A 24,045-nucleotide genomic window follows, 5' to 3' on the forward strand; every position below is an offset into this window, starting at 1 on the left:
CCAATTGACTGGAAGAAATCCTTGGGAATCTGCTGGTGTTCGTTGTTTGACGCGGTAAGTGCTATTCAATTGAGCGTTTACAGTCAAAAGTGAAGCGACGGTTTCAATCTTGAGCCCACCAAATAGGAAACGTAGACACATGGTGAAGGTAGACTGAGCCAAATGTAGTTTTTGACAAAATGAAAACGCTTACTATTCACGATTGTGTAAGTAAGTTGCTGCAGTTGGGACACTGGTTGGTACGCAAACTTTTGGAGACTGTGGATAATTACCAAGCCGCAGTATTATATAGGCGATTGCGCACGGTATAAGCAAGTCCACGTCGTGTTTGACAGGTATGAAGAAAATTCAATTAAGTCCAACACATGAGAGCGTTATTGTCATATTACACCACTATTAGTTGATCTACACTGGCCAACAGTGAAAGAACGTACGCAATTTAAGATCCTGCTATTTGTTTTCAAAGCTATTAATGGTATCACACCTGATTACATATCTGAGCTTATCAACATAAAGGATAAATAGCTCTTATTAACCGAGTGCGAGGTCCGTACCGTAAGTTATGGACCGAGTTTTTTCCACTGCCTTATGGCCCAAGCGCGTAGCGCGCGGGCCATAAAAAAGTGGAAAAAACGAGGAGCCATAACTTACGGTACGGACCGAGCAAACGAGGTTAATAAGATATTTATTATATGGCAAGGCATTGAGATCAAAAAGAGGCGAAGCAACAAAAAGTAAAGTTGACAGCGCATGTCAAACGAGAATTGCATTGGAAGGGCTTCCTGTACGTGCCAAAAGTCATGTAGTGTTTGAGTCGCTCAAAAGGCGAAGTTTTAGTTTTTACTTTGAAAGAATTTAGCTAAAGTTTAAAGTTTTCTGAAATACTAGTTAACAAAAGTGAGGCTTTATTTTGCAAAACATATAAATGCAAAGCAAAAAAGGCATCAAAAGAAGACTTCAAGAACTCAACATGAGATTGAGAAGAAAACTGTCGTACTTCAAAATTCAAGATATTCACAACCAAGATGAAAAATACTACAGCCTTTCGCTTGTTTTCCTGCCTTTTATTGAGAAAAAACTCAAAAACTGTCTCCAGAAATGAATGAGAAGCTTTGAAAAATTACAGCTGGCTGAACATGGATAGTTTTCGTCAATTTTCAACGTTTTGACTGTTTGAAGCAGGCCGCCATATGTACAATGGCTGAAGTCATGAAGAAGGCACACTTTCGACTCAATTAAAAAAGGTACTGCCAACTCTCCTGTCTAAAAACACATTCAATTTCAAGTGGGGGTGAAATATTACTGAAATATGGACATACTTCAAGAGCGGATGAGCCTAGAAAACTGCTTAAAACGTTTACGAAAGAAACTATACTGGCTTCTTCACCCCATCGATTCAGATAAGTTCAAACTGGACGTTGTTAGCTCACTGAAATAACAAATTTACGTTAATTCTACGGTAAACGACACGCTTACAGCTTACTGGCAACCAAAATATCTAATTGGTCAGTCATAGTGTAATTTAAAAAGTACTTAGAGGGTGGTAGTGATGTTTAGAATGTGGTCAACATGACGGTTATCGAAATACGCTAAATTACTTTTTGGTACAAAAGTCGACAATTGTGAAACAAATTGATGTAGGTCATGTTTACGTTTTAGTCAAAAATACGGTCAGATCAACATAGATAAGCTTAAAATTATGATATTTTTACTCATTAATATCTGTTGTAAGTAACTGCAAATGGCCATTGAATTTGAAGTTCGGCCGTGCTAGATTTTTCCTTTCAAAGTAATAAAATATTCGAAGTTAGACATATTAATAGTACAATCAACTATTGCTTGCTCAACTGGGACAATTGTAATCTATATTAGATTTTAACACAAATTTATTTCATTGGAATTCTTCAGATGTAGTTATTAGTACTTGAAAAATAAAGTTCTTCGTGATAAGACGTATTCGTGGACAAGGAGACACCTGTTTCGAAGAGCTGGTTTAGAGGAGCGCTAAGACTAAGGATAAAAGCTTTAGTCAATGATGAAATGTTGTGATACGAAGGATAAATATCTTCTTTTTCTTTGGAAATCATTTTAATGTATCTCTGATCCTCGACCTACCCAAGTTCAAGTCTTTAGTTAAAGGGTATTCACCAAACACTCGGCAAAGATATTGGAAGATTGTCTTTTAGTTTGTACTGAATAGGCTTCACATTTTTCTGCAAAATTTCAAAACTGACTTATTTGTTCTGATGTTTTTTAAAAATCTAAAGTTTGTTTTATTGAATTATTTTTGAGTGACATACTAGATTTGAAATGTCAGAAAATATTAATAGTGGCAATTTTTTCTGGTTCTCCCAATCTTGTTGATTCAAAAACTAGGTTTGGGTTTACCAATTTTCATAATAAAACTTTAAACAAGTTTTCAATGTGAAACTATTTCAGCCCTTTTTGTATCATCTTTTCACAAGTAGGTGCTGGAATATTCTACTATAGCTTTAACCTAGCTATTCTGCATCTTGAGGGTGTTAGACAGAAGGAATTGTTTCAATAATGCTATATAGAAAAATCATAACCTGAAAGTGGTTATCATTAATTTTAATAAACACATATACAATGGAATTAATAAACCAACTTCTTTTTTTATATTTTCAAAATATTTTCACAACAAAGGTCTCACCCTCAATATCACTTATAAGGAACATTTCAGTTCTAGGTTTAGAATTGAAAACTGATTCAACCAAAGGAATTCATGATGAACCAGGAAGGTAGAGTGATGTAATCATCTTATGGGTGGGATACAATCATACTCCTAACAACCATCCTATCATTTAGTATTTTAGTGTATCAAAACAGTTGAAAATTGGAAGATGGGGTATATATTTATGAGGCAGTGTGAGGGGAAAATAACTATTAGCAAAAAAAAGAACATGAAAAAACCCAATATTGTCTTTAGGAATTTTTCCAAGGCCTATTAATTAAAATTTGCAATTGTGTATCATAAGGGTGCTTACAGTGTATTCCTTTACTCTATTAAATACATTGTATCTTGGTAGATGGAAAATCTATCTACTTTGGTTTTTAACTTTGGTAATATCATAATTCTCAATTCTCAGAAAGGAGAAAATGTATTCTAATTATTATGATCTATAACAAACAACACATGCCACTAGGTGTACTAAATATAAAAGAACCTGCTTGTGCACCATATGGGTGGGTAAAAACAGGGCAAAACTACTGATTAAAACTACCCTAGACTGTTATGAAAGTTGACTGATGGACAGAGCGGAAAAACCGGACGCATGCGCATTAGAGACTATTTTCATGAGCAATCCAATATGGCGGACGAAGGGCGGTAAAAATCTGTCTCTAGGAAAATTGCTCTAAAAATGGACAAAAACGCAGCAATGACACTCAAAACTTTTGATCACAACTCGTAATCTGCCACAGTACTTGATCTTGGTAGTTTTTTTGAAGCTTGTGGTCGACTTGACGCCAAAATAATGAATTCTTCGACTTGATTCAGAAGGACTTCGATCGCATCTCCTAGTGTTCGATGACAAGTGGAGAATCTTCAAATATAAGGACAGATATGGATATATAAGCTTCATACTTCGGCAAAAGAACGATAACTGAATGAACTTAAACATATCAAATAGCATCCGAAAAATTTTGATACCATTTTTCAAACGAGGCATTTGAACTCACGACACGTGGGCCGAACAAGCGTAAGTTTACCTACACTGTTTTGCGAAGCATATATACCCTTGAAAAACTTGTTTTATTGCCATTCAATGTTATTAAATTACTGTATTTGAGATTGATGAGTGTGAAATGTTCTTTTATTAATAATAAACATCAATTCTCTTGGATTATTCGTCCTCATTAATCTTGAATACATTTTCTTCTGCTATCTTTTACTGCCACTCCAAGGTCAATGTCGAACGCAAGAGCGGCGCAAGCGCGTCAAATTCCCGCCTTTTTTCAAGCCCTTTAAGAGTCCTTCCGAGTACTTTAAATTTGTTGCTACGAGGAGAAGAAACACATTCGTAGTTTTTATATTAAGAAGTAATTTAAAATGGCCCATAATAGTTGTATTTTTTCACCTCGTCTTCGAAAGTCCGACGACCTGTGTAGTGGTTCAGTTCGTCAAGTAGAAGGTCTCGAAGCGCGAAGTTGTGGTTTTTCTAAAGCTATTTCAGTGTGCTTTTACCATTTGAAGCGTAAAAAACAGCAAAACAACAAAACTTGTTGCTATCCTATACATGAAAAGACCTGTAATGGTTCACTTGTCCCCTGCCCCCAACGCCTATTCAAAGTGTTTGACGAGATGCTAGTACACCCAACCAAAAGAGGTACAAACATAAGCTCCGGGCATCTGAGTGACGCCGACAAAAATACTCACATCACGTCTATGGATTCGTATTGTCCACAAAATACGAGAAAGGTATGGGGAAAAACACATTTATTTAAGCTATTTTTCTTATTATAATTATGTAACCAAAAAAAAGCAACATGTCTAGACACTGTCTAGACTGTTTTCTAGACGATGTGTTCCTGACCACTTTTACGTAAGAAAATAGAAAGACAGACATAAACTGAAGGGAAGACAGCTTTTTCTTATTTACAGTAAAACCATTTCTACAAAATATTGTCCTACAGACTTTAAGCCTCAAACAGTTTTTAGTGAACCCGCAATGAACAATATTATATAACTGAACATAATTAATTTGGAAATTGATTAGCAAAATAAAGGAAACAAATCAGACACAGGAGAGATAGAGAAATATAAAGAGATGCAGAAGAGAATATTGGAACTGGAAAAGCACAACCACTCACTTGTAAGGGAAAATGGTCATTTGGCACATCAAGTAGGGGAGTTTCAACGAGAAAACAGCATGCTGAAGCAAAAGCTCTCAGGTAAAAAAAATTAAAATAAAATAAAATAAAACAAACAAAATAAAAACTGAAATTTAAATCCCCCCTCTAATCTTACCTTCAACAAATCAGAGAAGTGCCTATGTCATTTGACAATATTCTCAGTATATTGATTCTACAGGTAAGCTGTTCACCCCCAAAAATCATATAGTTGAGTGATATATCTTGAACTTAGTAATGAAGGTCTATATATATATATATATGTACACCCTTATTGAATACTTCCAACTAAGCTTTCAGTTTCAATAAATCAAAAATGTTTGTGACAGCACCAAGCTTTAGGGAGCTGTTCAGAAGATTTCACAAAGAGCTGACTTTACACTATGATGACAATGGCCATCTTCTTTATGACCCACAAGAAATGAAGAAATTTGCAGAACAATGTGCTCCTGGTCTGTTTGTCCAAATCTATGATAGTATTATCAATGATGAGTATGGTAATCCTACAAAGAAACGAGAAGAGCAGCAATTACAAAGAACAGTTTCCATTTTACACACTCTGTCATTCTTTAGAAATCAGGTAGTGAATATAACTAAGGCGAATTTTCAACCATTTATAACTCACACAAAGTGAAGGTGAAGGTTAACACATGGATACCGACTTAACGAAGGGATCCCAATACTATTACATTTTCAAACTGCCTTAATTCATAATTACATCATGGCTTGTTTGCTTGAGCAAAAATAGAAATGTGGGCTAAACCTTCTTTCATCCAGGATATTTATGGTGTAATATTTACTTAGCTGATCTCATTTTAATGTGACATCATAGTGAAAAGGGCAGTTCACAATGAACAGTGTTATCTTACTGATAAGCCAATATTGAATAAATTTAAATGATTTTATTCAGAAAAATAACAAACTGCAGCTGGACTGTGGAGTTCACATGGCAACTCATGGAGCTTCACAGCAGGCTTTGATGGCTGGCATGTCTATGGGCTTTGCCCCCCACCCCAGAACAATTTTTAACCACAAAAAAGACTTGGCCTTAATGAGTCACCAATTAACAAAGGAAAGGATAAACCAAGCTGATAAGGTAAACCACCTCTCTTTCATTCACTAAAATAGGAGGGAGGAAATCCAGAGAACCTGGAAAAAACCCTCGTGGCAAGGGAGAGAACAAACTCAACTCACACGATCCTGTCAAGCCAGGGCTCGAATCCAGACCACAGTGATGAGAGGCCAGCAGTGAACCACTACATCACCCATGCCATGTTGTTCATGACTTAATTTATATTGTGTGCATTATAATTTGTGTCATTAATACTGTCATAGAACAAAGAATTCATGTTGTTAATAATTGACGACTTCCACGCAATTCATACTGTGCAAGACCCCAAAATATCAACGACAAGCAAAGCAGTTCATATGGCCACCGAAATTCTTGACATTCAGAATAATGTACCTGCAATCCCTGTGCCTGCTGACATAAATAGATTGCACAAAACAGTACTCGTCGGGCAGAAAGAATGCAGAGGAGGAATAAGTGTTCCAAAAGTACGGGAGCTGTTCCAAGAACAATTAGTTGACTACCACAACCAATATTTTCAAGCAACACTTCCACACCAGTTTCTTGAATTTGACATGCAGAATGCACAACGATGTGTAGAACACCTGAGGTAGATAATTAAAAAAATCAGTTAAAAGATAAAACTTATGATTTCCACAGGTTCACTTTAATTAAACCTTCTTATAATCAGCAGCACACCTTTTTAAATTTTATCAAAAACAATATCATTTACTTGGATCGACAATGAAAGCTTATTTAAAAAAATCCTATATCATTACCTATCATTACAAGGTCAGAAATATATATAACAATCATTAATGCTTGACGTTTGCAGATGTTATACAGATCCTGAAAGAAGGGAAATGGATACGCTAAGATCAGTTGTATTAATTGATGAGGATGAAAGACCCCTGAAGAGTCTAAACAACTACAAGGAGGCATTACTCCACACTGTTAGAGAATCACCACAACTTGTGCAATATATGCAAAATAATATCTTATTTACGACAGGAGATTGGCCAACTTGGTATTTTGAGAAAAAATTACTTGCTCAGGTAAACACAACATGAACAAAGGAAAAAAATGACATAAAAGACACTAGATCACAAGGGCTTGATTATGAATTTTACAAAGATTATTTACATTATTTACCTTCTTCTTGCAGCTCAATCCAATTGAAGATCCATTCCATTTCATTTCTCTTGTACCTTGGCAGGGACCCTTTCACATCTCTTTTAATGCTCAACAAAATGTTGTTAAGTTCTACAGATTTTTCTTTGAGCCATTATACAAGGCTATATTTGGCCAAAGGAAAGTATTAGCAAAAAAACCAAAACCCTTTAGGATCAGCACCTTGATTACTGCTTGTTTTGGAGGTTGGCTTCTTGTCAGGGACACTGTATTGCAGCACTTTGGCCAACGATACAAGAGTACTGAATATGCTTTGTTGTTACACTTATTGGACGAAGTTGTTCCTTTGGTCTTCCACTTCTATCCAGTTATCTTTCGCAGTGGAAGTTGAAGCACTGGTTCGAGTTGCTGTTTTGTTTATTATTCACCGTCGTCGTCATTATGACAAGGCCACTCTGTGTCAACTGAGTAACATGATCCATCATGAAAATCTGGCATCAATCCATAATGTCAAAAGGTCGATGAATGTGCTCTCTGAGAAAAAAGTGGAAATATTTCATTCATTATTAAGAAGGTACTGTAATGAAATAAGTGTAATCACATATTAAATGCAATAATTACTACAGACTGTTAACTATTTATATATATATATATATTTCCAATCGAAAGTAAATTAACATAATTTATGAAATTTGTAATTGACAGTGAAATACAGCCCTGGTATACACCTGAGCAGATACGAACAACAGCTCATATCCTGAACACTCTGCGGTTCAACAATGATTTCCAAGAATGGTTTGTGCCACAATATAAAAGGGGACAAGGTATTATAATTAGACTCAACATATTATTTGAATATTATTTAGCTTCAGCATATCCCATAAATAATTCCTAATTTAGGTATTTTTATTTTTTAGAGGGCGAGTGGGTTAAATCAGTTATTTGTACTGTCATTTTTTTGTAAATAAAGTTCATTCATTCACACAAGGGCACAAGGACTATTCAGTTATCTGTGGCCTTGCTGCAGAGCACATCATTGACCTGTTTGGGGATATTTGGAACAGTGGAGATGGTACAGTAAAACCACCCAAAGGGAGAAAAAAATTTCAGGTAAGACGAGTTTGTGTTTTAAGTATTTAAATTACAAACACAAACAATTACGTACACTGTAATTAATTGTTTGATTTTACATGAATTTTAACAGCCATATTACCTACCTTCCTTTGATGCCACTGTGGACCAAAGAAGTCTGCCACTTGGATATGCTTGGGGAGAAGAAGAACCCGACCCACAAGAAGCATGTGATTTAGCAGAATGCGAAACCGAAGACGACAACACACTAACCCTGACTTGTGGACATTCCTTCCACGTCCTCTGCATGCCTGCTCGCGCTCCTCGCAACTGCCCTATATGCCATCCTCGTCTGCTACTCAAAGTCCAGACTCTGTCTAGCACTTTTAATGCTGGATCACTAAAGGTCGAAGATGATGATGATGCCGAAAGCGACGACGAAGAAGATGACGATGATAACGACGATAACGACGACGACGCGAACCCTCCAAGAGAGAATGCTTATTACTCAACTCAGCAGTTTCGTGAATCACTTGATTGACGTTTTTGTCAGAGAATTTCAGAAGAGTGATCATCATTTGGTAGGTAGTAGCGAATAACTCAGATATTTCGAAATAATTGCCAAGGATAAGTCTGCAGGTTACGACTGAACAAGCAAAACAGTGTAGGTAAACTTACGCTTGTTCGGCCCACGTGTCGTGAGTTCAAATGCCTCGTTTGAAAAATGGTATCAAAATTTTTCGGATGCTATTTGATATGTTTAAGTTCATTCAGTTATCGTTCTTTTGCCGAAGTATGAAGCTTATATATCCATATCTGTCCTTATATTTGAAGATTCTCCACTTGTCATCGAACACTAGGAGATGCGATCGAAGTCCTTCTGAATCAAGTCGAAGAATTCATTATTTTGGCGTCAAGTCGACCACAAGCTTCAAAAAAACTACCAAGATCAAGTACTGTGGCAGATTACGAGTTGTGATCAAAAGTTTTGAGTGTCATTGCTGCGTTTTTGTCCGTTTTTAGAGCAATTTTCCTAGAGACAGATTTTTACCGCTTTCGTCCGCCATATTGGATTGCTCATGAAAATAGTCTCTAATGCGCATGCGTCCGGTTTTTCCGCTCTGTCTGACTGATGAAATACACAATGCAAATGTAATGTCGAGATCACTTACCTTTACAACCAACAACATACGATTGAATCAACTAACAAAAACAAGGAATCTGATGTATACATGAAACACTACTACACTGTGAGGGAATTAGCATTTTGGATGAACCCAAAAGCAAATTATGCCACATAAAGGGCTTTCTAGTCAGATTACAATTGATGAAGAATTTCATTATATCTAAACTAAACACGGATGTGAAAAAGCCAAAGATTCCAAATGTTGTTTCACCATGCTTATCTAAATGAGTACCTGATTATAACAGGTTTTTGATAAAACTCAGAACCTTGACAACTTCTGCTTGTCTATAAATGTAGCACTAACATTAAGTGGAAACAGTTTTAAAAGCTAACTTTTTTGTTTGTAGTTGTTTTAATATTCTACTGTGCAATTGGAGTAAAGCATGCTCATCTATAGTTTTGATTACATATTTTCAAATTTAAAGCACTCACGACTATATTTACATTATTATCTTGACAATCGAGCAGCATTTATAGGTCAGAACTTTGGAAAAGACTTAGAATAACGGCGCAATAATTGCATTTCTTCACTGTCTTTTTATTCAAATACATACACTTCGATGACTTGTTTTTGTCCGAATAAGACTGAAAACAATACAATTGACCATTCACATAAGATCAAGATACTCATCTGACTTGTTTTCTTGATCAATTACGACATTTAATCCAGTTATGTTAGGAAAAAAACTTCGATTTTTGGAAAAAAATAGCGCTCGACAAGAATTCTTTCTCGTCCGCCATTTTGTACTGACGCCCGCGCTAAATTCAGCGGAAAACCACACTGCGCATCCTCAGTTAATATTTTGAATTGACCAATCACGCGTTTTTAAGCCGTGTCACGGTAAACCTATCTTTATTTCATTTACTGAATTAGCCGCTGTTCACCATCCTTTAGTTCGTAGTTTGACATAGTTTTAGCTTTAGCATAGTTAGTTTTCCTAGTTTCTTCTAGTCGTATAAAATCGCTCAACTAGTGCCGTGTAGAGCCTTGATCGAAAGAGTTTCGCTTGTATGAAAGAGTTGTCGCTTGTTTGATAAGTTTTACATTAAATGCCAGTGACTTTCAGCTATCTTTAATTATTTATTGAAGGTTTTCCGACGATTTTCATCCAGAAATATATTTTTTTGATAAAGATTTGAATGTTTTAAAAGATCATCAGTACGTACACTCAGTGAACCATTTCATTTTTCGGTCCGTACCGTAAGTTATGGACCGCAAATTGACCAATCATAGCGCGTGAAATTACCTTGCCATATAATAAGAGAGCATATCCCTGTGACCCATGAAAGTTTCTTGAAAATCTATTTTTAGCTCCGCGCGCAAACCTGAGCTATTTTAACGTACGACTTCTGATTGGTCAGATTGTAGTGATGTCATGGGTACACAAGGGAGATCGGCAGTGACAAGCAAGCTTCATGTAGTTGACAGACCAAACTTTATTCAATTTTACGAGAAAATGCGTTAGAGGAATTCCTTGAGAAATTCTGAAAGGTTGTGAAGGAATCCATAAGCAGAATATGTGAAAAATACTCAGCTGAGACAAGATCATTCAAGCTTGTTTTTAAATCAAAACAACTCGATTGAGATTCATTCATTTTGGAGTTGATTGCAGTTATAGATGAGACTGTAAGTTATTCCACAATTCTACACCTAAACTGAAATACAGTGTGACGGCACTATATTTCAAATGCCGCGACAGCGCGAGTTCGTTGAGTTAACGCAAAGGAATGAGAACGGAGAGTAACTTTACAAAACAATTTATTGAATCGCATGACTGAATAATTTTAACTAATACAACTTGAAATCGTAAATATCACACGCTAGGAAAATAAATATCACTAAGTAACCAATACCAATCACACATACTAAGCGATGAAATATAGGATATCACACTTCTAAATTAACTCACTATTTTGGTTACACTCCACACTCGGTAACAAGAGAAGAGGTGCACTCATACCTTATAAAGTTGTTGGAAGCGTACCAAGTTGTTGTAGCATTCGGGTTCCCGACTAACACACCAAACTAGCGTGGTAACTCTCCTTTTATAGTCCAAGGATCTTGAAGGACAGCTGCCAGTCTAGCTCAGTTTTATCTTAACAACCAGTATGTCGTGCACCCCCCTTACTTAGCCTAGTTGGTAACTATGCAGTGAGAAATCTTAGTTTTCTTACCACTTCGTAATGAAGTACATAAAAACGTACATACTCCTAAAAAGACTAACTCTTTGTTTACCATCTTATGAAAAGAAATCAAACTTTAACTCAATTTGGTACGGGAATAACTTAGTTAGAATTTCCGAAATGGTAAACAGAAAATATCGTAAACAAGTCATAAACTAAGCTAAAATATTAAAATAATATTTAAGGACAACCCAGATTTAAGCGTCTGTGGCAACCGCGTATCCAACAAAACTAAACTAATTTCTAAAGAGATCGTAGGTTAATGAAGATTTAGCGCTAATGAGCACATGGCTAAACAATACGCGAACTAACCCGAATATTCCCGTGAGATCGTTATAATCGGAACCGATTTGTTAGCGTATTGTTTCAGCCATGCACAATCTATTGCTGCGGATTAACTCGTTATTCTTTGTAGTAAGAAAAGACTTCCTAAAGTTACTATAACTTTTATCCTGCTATCATGACCAACTGGGCTTGAATTTGACTTATTGACTCAATTGAATTAAATATTGAACGGTTGAGCTAATCATTAACTCGGCTAAAATTCTCTGTCGTCACATACCCCTCTCCTTACATTAACATTTCTCCTGAAATGTGTTGAAAGAATTAACCAATATTGAGGAGGTTAAATAGAAAGGTAACGACAAAACGTGAAAACATGGCCACATTATAGCAATTGAAACGTTGAGTAAATACGATTGTTTTGAAATTGGATTAAATATGCGAACACAATGAAATCTGCAGACGGAGCTGCTAACCCGTGGCAGCTATTGTGTAAAACGTGTACACTACTGTACAACATTACCATTAAGTTTAACTAAGAGTTCAGTTCAATTGTACCATTGTCAGGGTCTTCATGATCTGTTACTTGTAAGAGGTGGTTACAGCCTGTGCAGCGTGGATCTTCCGTAGTAACTTGTTCCTTGTGGCGGAGGCGTATTTCTTCCGGCTTGCGAATGCGGTGACTGTGATATAAGTGTCGTCCCGAAACGAAGATAAGGCAAGGTAGCAGAAGGTTTAAAACACCAAGCGAAAATGCAATGTACGTCAGGATATCGTTAACGGGAACGGTGTCGTAGCCAGGTTCTTTCATGCACAGAGATTCCTTTACACGTTTCCAAAGCCCATGCTTTACATGCTGTCAGGGATTTCTTGTACATTCGTGGGCATCGCATATATGAACTAAAGCCAGTTGCATAATGGTAGTATCTTCGTAGATAGGAATCGCATTCCACAAGGTTGGTCAGGAAGCGTGACCAGGCGACGAGTGATTCGCTGCACAGAGTGGACAGATGCTAGTATTTGGTCAAGAAATGGTTTCGCCTATCCGGAACATGTATTATTGATGACTGGAGCAGGGCGGCTGCGCCTGGTAGGGAATTTTGTTACGATATTTATCAGCTTCGTTTCCTTGAAAAACACCAAAGTACGTGGATTCGTTGTCGGCATCATGGATTGAGGGTAGTAGGTCACCTTTCTTCCAATTGCCTCAAAGCCATGAGAGTGCGGGTCTTGGGCGTGGACCAAGGTCATATAGAGTAGGAACAGGAATATCACCGTCATCATCTAAAACGAAGAGGACAGGATGGTATCAGTGGAGCGTAGGATGTCTTGGCTCCTGGGTTCTTTAGCTGGCATGAGGTTTGGGTCAGCGGTGCCAACTGATAAAACGCTGAATGGCGGCAGCGACGCGGTTATTGAGCTTCTGTCGTTTAAAATTTTCGATAAGCGCGTTGTCCAATATGTTTTCCTCAGGTTCCCAGGTGTTGTCCTTATCCTCGTAGTCTTTCCATTTTATGAGGTAGTAGGATTTTCCTTTCTTTTTCTTTTCCTTAACGATGCGCTCTGCCTGGTAAACGTCATTGCCTGTTCGGGTAGTTTGTTCTTGTACTGAGTCGGGCTGAGAATCGATTGGTTGCGCACTGTCGGCTATGGGTTCCTCGGGTTCTGCCGGTTGCGTACTGTCGGCTGTTGCCTCATTCCCGGGTTCTTCATAGCTATTGGGCGGTAGATCTTCATGACACAGGTAAGGCTCATCATTGTCTTTAGCAGGTGGTGCAATTGGCCGGTCATTAGGATCAATATATGGTTTCATGCGGTTGGCGTGGATTGAAGTGCTCACTTTTCTGTTGTCACAGGTCGTAAGTTCGAAGTGCACGGGTGACATTTTTTTGGTTATACGGTATGGACCAAACCAGAAGTGACGCAATTTCTTGGATAAACCTTTTCTTGGTTTTGGAGTGTAAACCCAGACTCTATCACCAATGTCAAAGGTAACAGGTTTGGTGTTTCGGTCGTAAAGTGCTTTCATTTTCTGCTGAGCCTTTTGTATGTTCATACGAGCGAGGTTCTGGGCTTCATTAATCTGGTTGATTATTCTTCTACGATGCTCTTCTACTGAGTTGGATAGCTTCGAGGGAGCTAGTAAACTCACATCCATCGGTAGCCTTGGTTCCCGGCCATACAGCAGATAAAACGGACTGTCTAAGGTCGAGGCTTGTGGAGAGACACGGTATGCAAAAAGAATGGAAGTCAGATAGGTATCCCAGTCTTTCTGGTCAGCGGCAACGTACATGGAAAGCGACTGAGCGATCGTCCCATTAAAACGTTCGACAACTCCGTCGCACTGTGGGTGGTAGGCCGTAGTCTGGACCTTCTTAGTGTTCATGATCTGGCAGATTTCCCTCAAAAGAGAAGAAAGGAAGTTCGTTCCTCTGTCAGACAGTAAGGTGCGAGGCGCTCCATGACGAGTAACTATCTCTTCAACAAATAGCCGTGCAATAACTGGCGCATCGATGGTTGGCACTGCGAAAGCCTCAGGCCAGCGAGTAAGGTAATCCGAGAAGACCACGATATAACGATTACCAGAGTGCGTTGGTGGGAATGGTCCCAAACAGTCCACTGCTACTCGGTCGAACGCGCCTTCTACTGGGATGGGAAGTAAAGGTGCCTTTGCTCTGTTCTTGGGTTGTTTTCGCATAGCACAGTCGATACAGGATCTACACCAGTGTTCGATGTCCCGGAACATTCCTTTCCAGTAGTAGCGCTGTCGAAGTTTGGCATAAGTCTTGTTTACTCCAAGATGTCCTGCTGTAACGTCGTCGTGACCCCACAGTAATACTTCAAATCTGAGGGCTTGTGGAATGACTAGCTGGTAGCAGATAGCGTGACGAGCCGGTTGACTGGGCATCCAGATGTGGAACAATAGGCCATTGTCATCCAAGTAGAACTGGTCTTCTATTAGCATAAGTGGTCGTGCTTTGTTATTTTGGGCTGGAAGCTTGTCTGTTTCAATGTACGTAATAAGGTCGCCTAGGTCAGGATCCCTCCTCTGCAACTGTTTAACTTGCTCTAGGGTTCTGGTCAGCGGTAGTGTAGGTTCTTGCGAGACAATTCCTGCAATATTGTCGTGGTACTGCCGTCGGGATAAGGCGTCTGCATTTCCATTGGAAGAACCGGGTCTGTGAATAATTTCAAAATCGTATTCTTGTAGTGTGAGCGCCCAGCGAGCCAGTCGGCCAGTCTCGTGTCTGGTATTCATCAGCCAGCGAAGTGAGTGATGGTCGGAGTGGACTGTGAACTTTCGTCCGTATAGGTATGGTCTGCATTTCTTGATGCCGAAGACGACTGCGAGTGCTTCTCTTTCTGTAGTGCTGTACTTGCGTTCAGTCTCTGATAAATTACGTCCTCCATATGCAATTACTCGTTCTTTACCATGTTGAATTTGGCCTAGTGTGATTCCAATAGCATCTTGACTGGCGTCTACGAATAGATGAAATTCTTCTCTGAAGTCAGGAAACGCCAGAATGGGGGTAGTTGTCAGTGCAGTTTTCAGCTTGTCGAAGGCGATTTGGTGATCTTCGCTCCATAGGAAACGTGCGGCCTTCCGTGTTAATTGGTTAAGCGGCGCTGCCATCTTGGCGAACCCTTGGACAAATCGACGGTAGTAGTTGCACAGTCCTAAGAATGCTCGGACATCAGTGACGTTTCGTGGTCTTGGATAATTCTTGACTGCGTTGATCTTGTCTTCATTAGGTTGGACTCCTTCCCTGCTTACTACATGGCCCAGAAATTCGACTTTGTGACTGGCGAAGTAACACTTTGATGGCTTCAACTTTACCTTAGCCGCTCGTAGTCGTCCAAATACTAGCTTCAGGTGTTCCAGATGTTCTTGAAAGGTTTTACTGAAGATGATGATGTCGTCCAAGTACAGCAGGCAGATCTTCCAGGTTAGTCCCCTCAGCATACATTCCATGAGTCTCTGGAAGGTACTAGGCGAATTACAGAGCCCAAATGGCATCTTTAAAAAGTGAAATAGTCCAGAGTGAGTGACAAAAGCAGTTTTATCTCGTGAGTTTTCGTCCATCTTCACTTGCCAGTAGCCCGCCATCAGGTCCAAAGAGCTGAAGTACTGTGTTTCGTGCAGGGCATCTAGGACGTCATCAGTTCTTGGAAGGGGATAGCTGTCCTTACGAGTTACAGCATTTAACTTTCTGTAGTCCACGCAGAACCGGTCGGTGCCATCGCGCTTCTTCACTAGTACTACAGGAGCACTCCAAGCGGAACTTGATGGTTCAATTATTCCTCTTTCCAGCATTTCTTGTACGTGCGTGTCGATCCGCTGTCTCTGCTCTGGCGACGTTCTGTAAGGAGGGCGCCGGATTGGTGGGGTATTCCCAGTGTCTATATGATGTTCCACCAATGATGTACAGCCAAGCTCGTCTGGTTTCAATGCAAATACATCTCTATGTTCATTAACGAGTCTTCGAAGTGCAGACTGTTGTTCCGTCGTCATGCTTGCGTCGTCCCATTGTATAGGGACTTGTTCGGTTGTGTCTTTAGATTCACTTAGATTTTCAGGTGTAGAACTCACAGGGTTGTTAGGCTCATCCAGCTCGACCGCAGCCATGACGCCAAGGCTTGGGTAAAAGGACCCCAGGTTGGTGTTGCGATAGATCGTTACTGGTGTATCTGTCGGGTTTATGACTCGAAATGGAACTGTTTTCTCTTGGCTGACATTCGCGAGGACTGTGGTTCCAAAGACTTGAAAGCGGGATACCAGTCGCTCGTCAGGGTCAACATAGCCTTGAACTCCGACTGCTAGGTCTCCAGTAATCCTTACAGGGAAGACGGTCTCTGTAAGCGGTGGAACTACGTAAGTTGCAGCAGCAACGACTGTGGATGGGCCAAGCTGCGGGTCTGTTCTGGCGGTATTCTTTGGGAAAGTGCTGCTTTGCTCAGTCAACCTTGCCAATCGTACTGTTTCTTTTGCAAATTCAATTTGGGCTTCGTGTTCCTTTAAGAAATCTCGGCCAAGTACAACATTGTAGTGTAAGTCCTTGATAATGTGGGCTTGTAACTCGTAGCTTTGCCCTCCGATTCCTACTTCAACGGTAATCTGTCCAAGTATCTTGAGTGGTTGACCGTTCACGGACTGGACTTGTACATTGTGAATTTGGTTTAGTTCGCTGCTTCGGAGAAGCGGTATTTCTTCGAACAGTTTTTCACTAACTGCCGATATGGCGGCACCAGAGTCTATCAATATCCTTACTTTGGTATCTGCTATTTCCCCATAAACTGTGGATTCTCCGTCTGTCGGCATCTCGTTGGCCGTAACTGATACCTGGTAGTAATTGTCCCTTGTTTCTTTGGCTATTCTGTTGTTAATTTCCGCGGTCTCGTAGTTGCTGCTTGCTGCCAGACTTGCCATGTCTTTTCCTGTACTGGTATTCTCGGATTCTTGTGGCGCCACTTTTAACATCTTATTTCCTTTAATTTCATCATCGTTAATTTCGTCAGTTGCATCGTTATCAATACTAATTGTCAGTTCGTCTCTTTTCGAACTTTCTGGTACTACACCTTCCTCGTGGTTGTAGTTCTGTCTTGGACAGCGCTTTTGAAGCTCAGCCTTGGGCTCATTGGTCAGGACCTCCACTGTTTCAGGTTCCTGTTGATTAACGACGTCTTTATCTTTGGTATTCTTAGTCTTCTCGTATTCTGCAACTGGTTCCATATTAATTTGTTCGGCACTTCCTTTGCCGTGGTCTGCAACTTCTTGATTTACGTTTGTCTCTTCAATTTTCCTTGTAAATTCATGTCTTTTTGTCTCTTGGGTAACTTCTTGATTAAAACTTGATTGTTGTACAGGAAACGATCTGGCGAGTTCTCTGCCGGAATAGTTTCCGATTGGCCGGTCGGAAACGGTTCCGCGTTCAGCAACAGGTTGTTCGTTCGCACGATGAGTCTTCATTTGGCAGGGACTTTGAGGTTGTTTATCTGTCTCGGCTCCATAGTTCTGTTTCTTACCACTTGGTTGACTTGGATGAACGGTCGCGTGTAGGTAGGCTTGATTGTCTGTTTCTTGATAATCATTCTGGTGGCTGGTGGTTAATATCGTCCCAATCATTCCTTTATTGGGCATTTTTCTGTCTTCCTTCCTTGTTTGGCTACTTTTTCCGGGGACTATTGGGCTTTCATGCTGCAGGTTAATTGGTGCTGTACTTTTTCGTGCGTATTGTTCCGTGCTTCTTGTGGGCTGGTTACACGGTCCATTAATTTGTGTACTCCTTCGTGCATAATAATTAGTGTTACTTGTGGGGTTATACGGTTCGTTAAACTTCTTTGACGTGGGTATATACGGTGCATTTTGTATTTCAAATGGCTTGAAGGTGTTGTTATTTACATTTCCTCGGGCTCCTATCCTTTGGCTAACACGAACTCCTCGAATAGAAGCCCTGTTTAGTTTGACGGCGGGCGCTGGTAATTTTGGTGTGGGTCGGACATGGCTTCTATCGGTCTTGGTGGGAAGGCTTGGCTTTGTTGCTGGTATCTCGACTGCCTTGAATACTCTTGGAGATCAGGACAGCTTCGTCTGTAGTGTCCAACCCGTCTACAATGGTAGCAAATAACATCCCCTTCCGTGGTCCGTTGACCTCTACCTCCACGTTGGTTATAACCATGGTTACTTCGCTGTCCCCCCGTGTCGTACTGATGATTAGGCGGCATTCTGCTTGGTTGGTTCCTTCTCTGTGGTATCGCTGCCAAGGTCGGTTGGTTCAATTTAGTCGAGAGCGTCCTTATGGCATTAGCCATGGCAGCCATCTGTCGTGGCAGGTCGTCATTTTCGCTTCTCTGTTGTGGCTTTCCCAGGTACCGCAGTTCTTCCTTCAAGTCGTTCAGTTGAGCCTGCAGTACTTGGATTTCTGCTGATGACTGGACAGCAACTCCGCAGACTGGTTTCGGTTGGAGGAAACTTGCTTTGATAGTGGCGAGTTCCACTGCGTCTTTGTATGTAGTAGGTCGGGCCATAACTACGTGTTCTTGTAGTTGGGGCAGTAGGCCTTGAACAAACTTGTGGATCTTGTCGTGTTCGGACAGACCAAGACTGCGTGCACGCCGAGAGATATCCTGGGCATAGTCATTCACTGATTCCTCGGGCCTTTGCTTTCTATTATTCAACTCTTGGCGGCGTAGGTATGTCTGCCCATCGTAGTGAGCTTTCAGTCCGTCGATCAGCTGGGCATAGTTGGCCTTCACGTCAGCTGGGAGCGAAGAATACCATTCCCTGGCATGGCCAGCCAGGTAAAAGCCGATGATATGGCTTCTCTGGTCAGCAGGCCATTTTCGTAGTCCAGCCATGCTTTCGAACTGTACGATAAAATCTCTGACATCCTCGTCTGGATGGCCCGTGAAGGTTCGGAGCTGTGGTAGACCATTCAGGGATTTGTCCTGCTGCTGTTGTTGCTGCATGTCGGCCAAAGACTGGGCAATTTGGGCGGCTAGCTCGGGGACCATCCCTGGCTCTTGGGCTCCGGCTTCTTCCATGTTAACTTGGTTCACTTGGTCTGGCGGTGCTTCAACCTGTTCCGTTTGATAACTGTCTTCTGGCGGATTCTCGTGTTCTGGTGGGTGACTGTCTTCTGGTGGATTCTCGTGTTCTGGTGGGTGACTGTCTTCTGGTGGATTCTCGTGTTCTGGTGGTAGGCTTTTACTAGTTTCTGTTCCTTTTCTGTTAGTGGGTTTCTGTTTGGCCTTCGGCTGGTCCGCGGACTTTATGGTTTTCGCTTTACTCCGGGACCTCAAGTTCAATGTAAGGCTGCAGGTCCCGTCGCAGTACTGCTGCTGGTCCTTGGAATTCTCGTTCTTATAAGTCGTTTCAGTGACCTTACTCATTCAATTTTCACAAAATATACACTACCTAGTTGGGTCCCCAGCAATACTTCTAGATTATTCTGGCTTCTAGCGTTGTCATACAATAACTTGCCGAACAAAACCAATTAACCCGTGATATGGAATAAATTTTGTTAAAATGGTTGGTTGTAATGGTACTTTGTTTGTTGCCGTACAACACAAATAAAAGAGCAAGACCCACTAGAAATTACACCGTTTCCCTAGATTATCAGTCGAGACCCAACTGTTAATAACACAATACTACTTAAACGATAGCACTCAAAGTCTCTCGAAAAAAATTTATAACGATCCGTGCTTTCATTACGCATAACCGAATTACCAGGACAAGTAAAACGCAACAAATACATTTAGAGAGGAAATGACTAATACTCTCCCCTCGCGAAATTTAAAACTAAAAACTCATTTCCTCACACGGGGCACCAATTTGTGACGGCACTATATTTCAAATGCCGCGACAGCGCGAGTTCGTTGAGTTAACGCAAAGGAATGAGAACGGAGAGTAACTTTACAAAACAATTTATTGAATCGCATGACTGAATAATTTTAACTAATACAACTTGAAATCGTAAATATCACACGCTAGGAAAATAAATATCACTAAGTAACCAATACCAATCACACATACTAAGCGATGAAATATAGGATATCACACTTCTAAATTAACTCACTATTTTGGTTACACTCCACACTCGGTAACAAGAGAAGAGGTGCACTCATACCTTATAAAGTTGTTGGAAGCGTACCAAGTTGTTGTAGCATTCGGGTTCCCGACTAACACACCAAACTAGCGTGGTAACTCTCCTTTTATAGTCCAAGGATCTTGAAGGACAGCTGCCAGTCTAGCTCAGTTTTATCTTAACAACCAGTATGTCGTGCACCCCCCTTACTTAGCCTAGTTGGTAACTATGCAGTGAGAAATCTTAGTTTTCTTACCACTTCGTAATGAAGTACATAAAAACGTACATACTCCTAAAAAGACTAACTCTTTGTTTACCATCTTATGAAAAGAAATCAAACTTTAACTCAATTTGGTACGGGAATAACTTAGTTAGAATTTCCGAAATGGTAAACAGAAAATATCGTAAACAAGTCATAAACTAAGCTAAAATATTAAAATAATATTTAAGGACAACCCAGATTTAAGCGTCTGTGGCAACCGCGTATCCAACAAAACTAAACTAATTTCTAAAGAGATCGTAGGTTAATGAAGATTTAGCGCTAATGAGCACATGGCTAAACAATACGCGAACTAACCCGAATATTCCCGTGAGATCGTTATAATCGGAACCGATTTGTTAGCGTATTGTTTCAGCCATGCACAATCTATTGCTGCGGATTAACTCGTTATTCTTTGTAGTAAGAAAAGACTTCCTAAAGTTACTATAACTTTTATCCTGCTATTATGACCAACTGGGCTTGAATTTGACTTATTGACTCAATTGAATTAAATATTGAACGGTTGAGCTAATCATTAACTCGGCTAAAATTCTCTGTCGTCACAACAGTTAATATTGCTGTATCCCAAGAACACGTACTTCTGACCTGAACTTCAGTGTTTTCAAAATGACAAGTTATCTAATGGACATCTAAAATGAAGGTAGATTGGACTCGTTTACGAAAGAGCCGGATTTTCGATGAATAAACCTGTTGAATTCGCTGAGACAAAAGTTTAAAAAACTTTATAAACTTGAGAGAAAATTTAGCATTTACTGTTGGAATCAGTTGTTTACCAGTAAAAAGAAGAGGTTTTAAGATAGCTGAAAACAGTCAAGGTGCTTGGAACAGAAGAATTAAACATAAAGGCACAAATACGCCGAACTGAGAGCGTCTGACGGAAAATATCGCAAGTAAAATGCCCTTCAATCAGGTAAAAATAATCTCTTTTTTATTAGTTTGAATCCTCAAATGCTAAGTTTGATTCACTTTTTGTACTTGGCCGATATCGTGATTGTATTTCTATTGTCTGTTGGGGACTTAAGAGTTTGAAAAGTTAGGAAAAAAGTGTGTGAAAAAATTGAATTGAATTTAATTGAACGTTGAGGCGGAGCGAAAATTCATGGTGCAAAATATGAAAGCAAGTTCTGGTCTTAAAAGTCAAACTGTTTCCTTAATTCACCTTTCCTCAATGGGCAATGACTTTTGCATAAAGTGGCATATCGTATTTTGGCAAGCTAAACATATTAAATAATTGTGAAAAAATCATTTCAGATTTCAGAGCCTCTTGTAGTTTTTTCCTCTGTGAAAACAGAAATTTTTCTTCGGTACATTTCGGTGCAAGTTTGTTCTGATTCGTGTGTGAAACAAAGTACTGGTCTTGTTCATCGTCTTCTAAATCACTTTAACTTAACTTAGAAAACACTACGATAAATGCTTTTTTGGCTGTATTCGCTGTAGGTTTTTCGCTATTTTCATCGCATTATTTTTCATCGTAGTTTTCTTCCCCATGGCGTCTTCGCTGTTTTCAGCTTGTTCGTATACTGAAAATCGTCCTGATTTGATCTTTTTCGATGTTCTTTTACCTCAATTGTTAAGTTAATGTTTAATTCGTCCATATAGAACAGATGATACTTTAATCATTTCAACTTTTTACTAATTTTGAAGGCATTCTTCTCGTCGGGAACTAAACATTTTTCGCTCGCATGGAAGTCACTACAACTCTGAGCAGCAATAAGGGATCGCATGCTAAAAATAGCTCAGGCTTGCGCGCGCAGCTAAAAAAAGATTTTCAAGAAACTTTCATGGTTACAGACCCATGTATGGGAGATATGCTCTCTTACTTAATATTCTCTTGCATGCGCATATTAACTTAGAAGTCTGGGTGGGGTAATTCGACGCTAAATAACTTCTGGACCCGATCGCGAATCAACGAATAGTTACCAGATTTCTTGAATTTTACTAAAATTTATCAGAGAAGACTTCCTTTGGAATATGACATACAATTTGAACTTTAAATGGCAACCGTTTTTCGAAAGAAATATTTACTCGAATGTCTAGCATGTTTTGATTGCTGTGTTAAATTTTGCATGTATTTAGTAACAAAATGTGCTTAATATTTGATCTAGATCATTACCATTTTCCGCATTTTTCACCCTTTTGCTAGCTTATTGTTCGTATCAAAAGTTGAGAAAAAAACGTGGAAGGGCCCGATTGACGTGGATAACAGTACGATGGCACAGCAAACAGGGTGTCTTTTTGTTTTACGACTTGATGTTGTTCAATGAGAAGCTTTGACTGCGAGCCCTCTTACTTTTCTCTCCAGACTGAGTAAAAATGAGTCTCTTGGGATTCCTATGAGAAGCACATCTAAAAAGCAATTGAATTAGTTGTTGCTAGTTGGAACAATATGCGAAATACCAAAACTTCACATGAATCATTTGAAAACCGCCCCGCCATGCTTTATGAATGTTGCACGGGTACGATCAGCATCACACAATTGATTCAAGAGGGCCGTCGAAAATTTAGTTATCACTATTTCAGAAAAGCGACGGTTTTTGGTAATTAGTTTATTTCTGGATTTAATAGGACCATACCTCCAGAACCAGTGCTGAAGCGCAGTATGGCAGCACGAAGCATTTACGGATATGCGGACACCTTTCTCTTATGGTAGGATATAGTTAAGGCATCGTTGAATACCAATATCTGTGTTGGTTATTTGATTCTCAAACAAAATGCAAAATTCTGCTGTTTCCGCTGGGGCTCGAACCCAGGACCTTGTGCGTGTTAGGCACACGTGATAACCACTACACTACGGAAACAGATGCTGTTTAAAGTTAAAATATTAATTTGATAAAAAGCTTCATCGCTGATTGTTTTGTTTTATATTCGAAGCTATGAGGACGACGAATAAATATAATAAAAAGAAGAAAGTGAAGGAAGTGTGAATTAAAAAGATGAAAGATGAAAGTGTAATAAGAATATGAATACCTAAGCTGAATATTTCAGCAGAAATTATTTCAAGTTATAAATACATATTGTTTTGAAATAATAAAAAACTTGTCTCAGAAGAGAACTTAAGGCTGACCAGCCCTGTCACCTCATGATAATTGCACACTGATAAATTGCAATTGACTCTACAGCCGTTTGCCTTATTACTTTGATTTATGCATTGGATTTATTGAACATCTTCAAGCAGGGAATCTCGGCTTATCAATCACAGCCTCCGTGGCGCAATGGATTAGCGAGTTGGGCTTCTAATTCAAAGGTTGTGGGTTCGAATATCAACGGAGGTGATATTTTTATAGCCTTTTACCCTTACCTTTATAGGGCGTAATGTTTTCCCACTTTAGATCACATGTCAATCTCTTCAGAACAAGATCCATTACACTTCGTTCAAACGAATGTC

At 39.6% G+C, this 24,045-nt stretch overlaps 2 protein-coding genes and 2 non-coding genes across 4 annotated transcripts; 2 read left to right on the forward strand and 2 right to left on the reverse strand.

The window, feature by feature from the left end:
- Positions 1 to 4,267: 4,267 nt before the first annotated feature.
- Positions 4,268 to 6,567, forward strand: LOC148904381 (uncharacterized). The gene is made up of 2 exons (XM_089025406.1): positions 4,268 to 5,502; positions 5,764 to 6,567. The coding sequence occupies exons 1-2, from the start codon at positions 5,189 to 5,191 to the stop codon at positions 5,993 to 5,995; spliced, it is 546 nt and encodes a 181-aa protein (XP_088881532.1). The 5' UTR covers positions 4,268 to 5,188; the 3' UTR covers positions 5,996 to 6,567.
- On the forward strand, positions 6,301 to 9,544 carry LOC116291862 (uncharacterized). Its single transcript, XR_016118932.1, has 5 exons — positions 6,301 to 6,551; positions 7,076 to 7,646; positions 7,778 to 7,896; positions 8,061 to 8,182; positions 8,277 to 9,544. It is a non-coding gene; the product is annotated as an uncharacterized LOC116291862 (transcript).
- Positions 9,545 to 18,251: 8,707 nt separating this feature from the next.
- Positions 18,252 to 19,685, reverse strand: LOC148904382 (uncharacterized). Its single transcript, XM_089025407.1, has one exon. It carries the CDS (start codon positions 19,683 to 19,685, stop codon positions 18,252 to 18,254), a length of 1,434 nt encoding a protein of 477 aa, XP_088881533.1.
- Positions 19,686 to 23,385: 3,700 nt separating this feature from the next.
- On the reverse strand, positions 23,386 to 23,458 carry Trnav-aac (transfer RNA valine (anticodon AAC)). The gene has a single exon. It is a non-coding gene; the product is annotated as a tRNA-Val (tRNA).
- Between the last annotated feature and the right edge of the window lie 587 nt (positions 23,459 to 24,045).

This window comes from Actinia tenebrosa, unplaced genomic scaffold (assembly GCF_029948245.1).
Source record: "Actinia tenebrosa isolate PJP-AT-01 unplaced genomic scaffold, QUT_ActTen_1.0 utg165__unscaffolded, whole genome shotgun sequence".
Classification (NCBI taxonomy): domain Eukaryota; kingdom Metazoa; phylum Cnidaria; class Anthozoa; order Actiniaria; family Actiniidae; genus Actinia; species Actinia tenebrosa.

What these genes read in the sequence shown, in the direction of transcription:
- LOC148904381 (XM_089025406.1), top strand. Translation starts at nt 5,189, where the DNA reads ATGTTTGTGACAGCACCAAGCTTTAGGGAGCTGTTCAGAAGATTTCAC. An exon ending in CCATTTATAACTCACACAAA is followed by an intron (nt 5,503 to 5,763) that starts GTGAAGGTGAAG and finishes ATATTGAATAAA; the next exon opens with TTTAAATGATTTTATTCAGA.
- LOC148904382 (XM_089025407.1), bottom strand. Translation starts at nt 19,685, where the DNA reads ATGAGTAAGGTCACTGAAACGACTTATAAGAACGAGAATTCCAAGGAC.